Here is an 8,948-nt window from a genome sequence, read left to right as displayed (position 1 = left end):
CAAAGTTAGTGGTGCATTTATACTTGCAAGTTTTTATCAAGAAAAAAAGGGGGAATCATTTCACTGAAACACATGTTGCAACTTTTATTTTAGAATGCTGAAAGAAATAAATCAAGAACAACTCAACTCAGGGGTAAAAATATAATTGGTTTTATTTAGTGCAGTATCTTTACTCAGTAGCTCCAACATACAACGTAGCTCGGCAGGAAAGTTTACTGAACACCGAGGCTCTGAAATTAAAATCTGACAGGTGTAGTTTGAGCCATCAGTACACACATGCAAACATTTCAACCTGTTAAACACTGAAGTGCTTGAGTGGGAATAAACATGTCATGTGTAAAGCCTTTGCTGCCTGCATATCCCACACATGCAGGTCTTATACTCATCTCTGCCAGGAAACACTGCACATAGGCAGCCCTGGTATGGAAACCTTGAAATTAATGACCTAGCGTGTTCATGACGTTGAATACAACATATTTTCAGCATGGTGTGTTCACAATTTTTGGTGTCAAGGGAAAAGCAAATATGATTTTTATTTAAATATAAATATATTAAAAACACAAGATTGCAATTTCTGAAAAAAAAATATTGGCTTTCAAATGTAGTGTCTTGATGTATTGAGATATGATTCTGTCTAGTCTGGACATACTAAAATATGTATTTTAGTGTTTTGTGGAGCCAGAAACACATTTTCAGACCCCCCATTTGAGAACATAAATTATAGCATAACCAGACAAAGTGTTATTTGTAATGTATGGATCCATAAATCAGTAAGTGAACCAGAAAAGTCTCTTTTAAAGTGTCACATCCACCTTTACAAATGAAAATAAAACATGAAGGTTTTCTCAGTTATTTTAAGACATACATCTTAAAATATAATAAAGTGGTCATGTTTTAGAAAAGGATCATGTGTGCTTTTGAAATGCTGACAGATGAGTAGATGTGAGTTATGAGTATGTGTGGATATCCAGCACTTTGAAATGAAACCTTTGTAGTGTTAAGTCCAACATTTCAAACTGTGGTTGCATCAGAGGATTGGACCGCTGAAGACATACAGTGTAGCACTTTTTTGGAAATGTAGAGCATATTTCAGTAAATTACATTTAACTACAAAAGTCAAAACTGTTACATGAGCATAGCAGACTAGCATAAAGATCATAATTTAAATCAGATTTCTAGTTTGACTATCACACGAAAAAAGTCTGTGAACTGTTTACATTAGATGACATGGAGTACTTTAAGCTTTTGTATAAAACAGTATCATTTAATACACCCCAAGAGTTTGATTAATGATGACTTTTGTATTGAATAGTTCTGCAAGTGAAATTAATTGCAGAATGACCAAAAACATGGTGATTTCAGTGCATTTAATTTAAGAGACTGTGTAAAAATGATTTGTGCATTATTTCTTATGTTTCACTTTTTTCAAAAAAACAAAGCCCTCCCCGGTGTTATTAATAGTTCAGTCAAAAAACAGATGTATTGAGTGCTGCTTGGATGTAGAAAGGTATCCCTCTGGTGCGCTTTAGTTTGGGAATCCTACTAGTTTAAAGTTATTGAAAAGATTTGAGGCACTCAAGAGGGTAACACATTTAGAAAGCCTTTAATGTTTCATGGCTACTTAGTCATAGTTAAAAACATGCCTACACATTTCAGTTTCTTTGGATCTGCCCAAGACAAGAATAGCAAAACACTCCCAATAATATCTCAATGTAATATGACACTGTTGAATTAGTGAAATTCCATGAAAACAGCAAAGTGCACAAAGAATTTAAGATGGCATACTTTAATTTAAACCTGAAAATTTTAATTTGAAATTCAAACCTTAATGTATCAATGGAATAATAATTTTTCATATAACCACAAAATCACACAATAGCAGCGGAATTAGAAATTGCCAGAATTATGGCATCCTGTTTACTTTACTTTTTACCAAAATTTTTGGTTAAAATAAATAAATAAATAAATAAATAAATAACCTATCACTATCATTTTGTATGACACATTTATATGCATCTCTGGAGAGATAAGGTTCCCACTCTCCTAAAAGTTTTGACTACCCTCCCTTTAGAAAAAAGAAAAAAATACATACAGTAACACTACACCTTTCTCTAAACATTTGCCTTCATAATTTTTGTACAGTTAGCAGGTTGGGTTTTTTTTTTTTTTTTTTTTTACTAATTTCTTACTCATTAGAGATAAAGGACTATTTTTGTGGACTTTTCAAATACCTATTGAGGCTATAAGCAAATATAACAAGTGCTCTGAAGGAGCCAAAAGCCTTTCAATTACCTTTTAGTTAAATTTAAAAATCTAAAGCTCAAAATATATAGTGTCTCATAAGAAAAACACTATACAGTACACCATGTGGTACTATCTGAAAAATCATGTGACACTTCCCTATCAGTTTCTTAAGTCTTTTACACCATATTGTAAGTTAGTTAACTAAAAATGTAAGTTTTATTTATTTATTTATTTATTATTTCTAATTATATGGCATCAACCTAAACAAGAAAGTCAAGACATGGACTCACTTTCAATTTGGTCATTTTGTTGAACAGTGATTTGCACAGTAATCACATGTACATATCTTTACATACTGTGGCTCTTAAAATATATTTTAAAGCTAAATGACTAAAACCCCAGCGCTGTTGTTTCTGCACTGCTGAAGCAAATCCAGTAATTATCTTCTCAAAAGCACCTGAGCAGAGTTTCATGGGAAATAACAGCATAGACTAACACAATAAAGCGCTGCCTTGGTTATGTTTAATGGTGGATATAATTTCATGTGTCCAGATGAGTTATTCTATCACTTTATTCTGTCTGTTCCCTGTGGTGTGATGCTTAACGTGATTTTCCACCAGCTGTAGCACAGTCCTCTACTGCCCTCTCCCTTTACTTTTACTTAAACACTGACATGCTGCTCGTATTGTATATGTGGCTTGCGTCTGCTGGACACGCCATCTGCTGGGCGAAGGACATCTTGTGTCTCATAATGTCATCTCAGTTTGATTTTTTTCTTCATTTTACTGGCAAATGACTGAGTACATAAAATAGTGAACAGATATTTTGATGTATTGCCATGTATCTTTCTAATCTGTTCAACTGGGACAAAATATAAATACATGTGGACTGCATTGTAGGATAGACAGGATAAAACCATCAAGGAACATTGTAGTGTTTATTTAATCCCTGACTCAAGTAAGTGTTCAGTGATCTCTGGCCTGTTTTTCATCACACTGGCACTCTGCACCCAACCTGCTAATGTGTGATAAATGACAAACAGCCAGAAGCAAAGCTTACCCTTGCACCAACTTTGTGCGGCTGCAAGGGCATGCTTGTGAAATATCAGCCAAAAGGAAAACGGGGCTTCTGATGTTTGCTGACTGAATGAGTCTGATTGCTTGCAGGCCTGTCACCTCATCACCAACACCAGCCTTGTTAAACTCAATGCAGACTGCACACAGCCCGACACCAAACTCTGCAGAATATAGTGCGTGAGCTACACTTGAGCGCTGTTGAAAAAGGGGGGGGGCTCACACAAGCATAGAGGAAAATGAACAGAAATCAGCTGCTGACATGGTTTCTGGGGCAGAAAATGTCATTATGGCTTGGCATCTGTCAGTTTATGTCTTGTGTTGTCTGTGCGGTGGGAACAGGCTGACTGTTTGCTGCCACCATGTGACAACTGAAATTCTCTGCAGACTTTAGAGAAAGCTTGTGTTGTTGTTGTGACTTGATTGATTTTTTTCACTATAATCTCTATCAGGCCTGGGAAAAATCAGGGTTGCTGTTCTGCACATGCAGTATAAAATATTCCTTGTAATAAAATGCCATGCTGTGCATTCTGTATTGAAGGAGGATGAATTAGGTAATTAACATTTTTCACCTTTGCATTTTATTATTGCATGTCAGAGGTGTTATTGTTATGACAGTTGAATCTGCCTCTGGGATAAACACTATTACAAATCTGTCTGTGCACTCACATACACATGCAGCCTGTTTTCAATAGAGGCTCTGAATTTGATTTAGCATACATAACGCTAAGCTGACATTATTTGCGAAAAAAAAAAAAGTCGGTAAGTAAATAAAGGCATGCATCTGTGCACACATATTGGTTCAGTGTGCCTTACACAGCAGATGGCAGAGGAAGTCATGGCCTCTTGTGTGATACAGCCTGTGTATCACGCGCACAGACTTCATTTATTAAAAAAATGGTTATCATAGGATCTTCTCATAGATAAAGACAGATTTTATTAAGCCACAGACATGTTTTATATGCGAGAGGCTTCATAGAACCTGTTAAAGACAAAAGTTATTGACCTCATACCATAAGATTACATGTGCTATATATAAAATAATCAAAAAAGATAACTCGTAATACAAAACTCATTTTTAATCATCTGATTTTGTCAGTATCAGATGATTATTGTATTTTATATATATATTACACTTTACTTGACATAAAAACATTTTTTGTGAAAATGTAAATCTACATTTTGTTCTAGTGAAACAACAATTGCACAAAGCTGTTGAAAATATGTCAAACAACTGTAAAAGTTAAAATTTGTCCAAGTTTATTCGAGCAAGTCATCGTTCCCATCTGCATCACACCGACATCTACATCACCAAACATCTTCAATACAAAATGTTCCTTTAAATACAACTTGATCTTGCAGTCATTTCCTAATACAAAGTTCTGAAACATCACTGAACTACAGTACACAAACACTTTAAAACAGAGAGAAAAAAAAAAAAACAACACAACAACAAAATGATGAATCAGATTATTTTAAAGTCAAGACATGAAGACTTTATTCAAAAAATACAATATCTACTCACCTTTAACCTGGCATGAAAGTTAAGCACATTATGAGTTTGTACTGAAGTTAAGCATAATCTGTAAATATATGCATATAAATATCTTGTCATTTTAATTTGAGGACAGAACAATCAATTCAGTGCAATGAATTGTCAGAGAATGGATGTAGAGCATTTTTGAAATCAGATCCTTCATACAAATACGTTACAAGTAAAGCAGTGTGTGTGTTTGTATGTGTGCGCCCGTTTGTATGTGTGCGCCCACACACACACACACAACATCCAAAACTCAAGATGTTTTCCTACATGGCAATCTCTTTACTGTGAAGGGACTTACAACACTTAACCAAATGGCAGCTTATAACAAAGCCTCTTAAAAATAGGGTCTGTCCTCTGTCAACAAAAGTAACATTTCCAGAGAACAGAAAGTCATAAAGGCGGGCCTGCTGGGGCTGGTGAAAAAAAACACACCCAACAGCTTCCGCTCCCCCATGCCAGGGAGTATACAGTAGTTTCATGCTTTAACCTCGAGTTAAAGCCTAAGCGCAAACCAGATTGCCTAACAGTCTGGTTGGTAGATGGTACCATGTTGTAGTGCTGGAGCCATGGTGGGGGGAGCTGTGGATCCATGCCCATGTCGGTCCGTCTCCTCCGGTCTCATGAGCTGATAAGGACATGCTTTAATCGTGTTTGCCCTTCCCTTTAGGCGTGCCTTCGTTCCAGGCTACATAAACAAACAACGCCAAAACCACATGCACAGTGAGTACAGCAACAATGGCGGCATAGAAGTAGCTGTCAGAGCTTGACATCTTCATCGAACCTGGGAAAAGGAAGCGGAGAACAGTTACAGTGATGACACAGAGCAGGATAATACAGTCCAGAAGATGAATGGTTATCATGATGCCTACAACTTCCATTGAATCAAATTTAAACCTTGTCATATATGAACAATTCAAATAGGACTGGGCAATAAAATTATATATACAGTGAGATGATGAAAATTTGTTAACAGTCAGGGAATTTTCAATGCTGTTTATATTGGCAGTGCTATAAAATAATGTTATAAGTCAGTCTTGGATTCACAGACTTTTCATCATTGTGATAAAGCAGCTGAATTTCTCCAGATCTGTAATTCAATGGATAAACCACAACAGACTGTAGATCAATCAGAAGATAAAGTACTCTGTCATGGCTTTATTCCCGAATGTTGCAAAGACAGTTGAATTAAAAATGAATGAAAGAAAATTGAAAAACATCTCTTGCCTTACAGGTACTATTATAGAGCCTGTCAGATAAATCAGCTAGTCTATATTATGGGCTAATATTAGCTTCTCACACATAAATCTGTGTTGGCACTTGTGTCATCCAATTCACTACCAAGAAACTGCAGTGTGGCAACGCCAAAGGCAGGTTAGCAACAATTTAGAAACAGTAACACGATTAGGTGGTGTGTCCAGCAGAAAGTAGGGATGCAATGACCCAACTTTCCTCTGATGCTGATAAGGAAACCTCAACTCCAGCACCGGTGCTCTTTTTTTCCAAATTTAAAATCTATATACTAAACTGTGTGGAACTCTTATTTATATTTGATTTAACTTAAAAGGGGACATGTGTTTTTGTAATTGGTATTTTTATAGTTATGATGTCAGATATCAATGCAAAACATGGCCATAGTTCCAAAACTTGAGGTCAGTGTGTGTAGAAAAGCTCCCTGCAAGCCAAAAGCCCTGGTTTCAACCTGTTCTGAATTCTTCGTTTTCTACCTTCACATGCCCACAAATGGCCATCCGTCCTGTCGTCTTCATACTATTACTACAAGTTGTCTCATGGTTTGTTGACGTATCTGCCGGAGCTGACGGAAGTCAGAAAAGAGTGGGCTCATCGGAAGGGGGGCAGGAGCTTTAACGGCCTGTTTCAGACAGAGGCTGAACTGAGCGGCTGCATAAAGAGCCAGTATAAGATACACAGGGATGATTTTTTTAACTGTAAATCATGCAAATATATTCCAGTAGAGCTCCAGATTAAAAATATAGACCTAAATGTGCCAAATGTGTGTCCACTTTAAGGTCAGAAATTACTGTGGCACTAAAAGTGTTCATTTTCATGAACTGCCCATTTATCGTCATTACGTTTTTTGACTCTCAAATATGAAAATCAGACTAAAAAAATCCAATATCTGCCGGATTTTAGTGATTATGCAAAGTGGAATATGGTGATGGTTATGGGTAACAAGGATACAAAGAAATCAGTAGAGGTAAAGATGACTGATTTGTAGCAGCGCCTTCCTTTCACCTAAATCAGTGGAACTAAACAACACAAACAAGATAGTGTTACAGGCCTTACCCTCAAAGATGTACGCCTTTGATGCGAAGTACAGTCCAATGGGCAGCGTGACCATCAAGATAGTGAAGAACAGCAGTGTCTTGAGGGCTGAAACCATGGAGCTTTCATTTCTGCATGACAAGAAGTTCATGAGTCAGTTGAGACAACAGCGACCTTACTGTTCAGGAGCAGCGGGACTCCGTGCAGACTACTCATGTCGGGATGATTAATGTTGGGTTTCGGGATTACGCCATATTAAATAAAAGTCTTTTGTAAACGTCGGCACATGTTTAGCATCCAGACAGACAGCGGTACAGCGGTTTTGAGGCCAGTCGCCACTCAACAGACAGAAAAGCCTGATAAACTCGCTAAGAAGCTAGCTAGCTACTGTTAGCTGTTCATTTGAAGTAACTGGTCGTTTTCTCACCCTCGGAAATAGGGCGGCGGGCCGGCGGCGGCGTCTGAAGAACCTCTGACAGATCCGTCCATTGCTGTGTGGACGGGCGACGAGATAAAGATTAAAAACGGGAAATATAATCACTTTATATTAGCGCCTACTGCCTGTCTGTGTTGTGTTGTCACTGTTGAAATTCCTTCTTCCTCGATTGGGTCACGGGACCGTCACATGACGAGTTTTGACGCCAAATAGTCTCGCGAGACGAGACTCTTGAGGGCAATTAGTCAAACACAGATTGTATAAAAATAGGTCAAACACTGTTTTTTTTTTCTTTTGGGATGAAATATGAGCACTGAGTCTCATTTTTCATTTCATTTTTATTTTATTTTTAGCAGGAAAAAAACAGCGGGGTAATGTAAAATCATTACCAGCTGTGGGCCTGTCTAAGTTTAAAAACTGTTTTCCACAGTGAGGTGAAAAAACAATAAAAATATATTAAAAAAATACAGACAGATAAAGTTAACAAGTTAGACAAATAATATTCTTAACATATATGAGCAGAAACATACCTTTTTTTAAGAGTGGATTGTCAATAAAAGTATACAGCATTTAGCAAAAAATAACAAGTAAACAAATTTTACATGTATACAGACAAGTTATACAGAATTCAGAGGGAACAATAAGGTTGATTATTGAGACGTTCATGGTCTTCCAAGTTTTATGGAGTTATGTCTTGGCAAAATAGAACAAAGTGAAGAAGGGAGAAGGTGATAATATAGCTGACAGTACAAATTAAAACCGCCAAGTACTGTATACTTATGAAAATGTAATGATTTAGATTGTGTAAGTGCTTCACACTGATGTGCCCGAGGAGGAAGTTAAAGATGAATTTCATAAGCTCTATTGTAGAGTCTAGAAGAGACCAAATAAGGAGACAGTGGGACATTTTTGAAAGTATGATGGCATGAAGATAAGCACCGAAGTATTTAAAATTTTGCACTTACTAGGCTCTGGTTGGCCAGAGCTATGGGATGAGACATAGACAAAGGTTTCCTAGGGGAATGGAAATACAAACATTCAGGTTTTTTTTTTAATTTATCGTTAAGTGATGTTCCTGGAACCAGTTACATAAGGAATTAAAAGAGTTTAGTGTTTATCACATCAGTAGTTTATGTCAGTAAAGTCTTGGACAAGTGATTAACAATGTCAAATTGTCAAGCAATGCGTTTGTGGTGTTTCCTGTAAGAATTGCCTGTAACTCAATTTTTTATACCCACTGGCAGAAGAAGTATTCAGATCTTTTATGTAAATGTAGCAAGAAAACAAAGTAAAATGCACCATTACAAGTATTCAAAATCTTACTTAAGCAAAAGCAAGGGAAGTCTGTCCTGTTCATACTGGTCATTAA

General features: G+C 36.7%; 1 protein-coding gene across 1 annotated transcript; it reads right to left on the bottom strand.

The window, feature by feature from the left end:
* Positions 1-4,560: 4,560 nt before the first annotated feature.
* vma21 (vacuolar ATPase assembly factor VMA21) lies at positions 4,561-7,765 on the bottom strand. Its single transcript, XM_044364467.1, has 3 exons — positions 7,571-7,765; positions 7,165-7,274; positions 4,561-5,641 (listed from the first exon to the last, which is right to left on the bottom strand). Exons 1-3 carry the CDS (start codon positions 7,630-7,632, stop codon positions 5,502-5,504), a joined length of 312 nt encoding a protein of 103 aa, XP_044220402.1. The 5' UTR covers positions 7,633-7,765; the 3' UTR covers positions 4,561-5,501.
* Positions 7,766-8,948: the final 1,183 nt, after the last annotated feature.

Source organism: Thunnus albacares, chromosome 10 (assembly GCF_914725855.1).
Source record: "Thunnus albacares chromosome 10, fThuAlb1.1, whole genome shotgun sequence".
In the NCBI taxonomy this organism is placed as follows: Eukaryota; Metazoa; Chordata; class Actinopteri; order Scombriformes; family Scombridae; genus Thunnus; species Thunnus albacares.
This window is presented reverse-complemented; position numbering and strand designations above follow the sequence as displayed.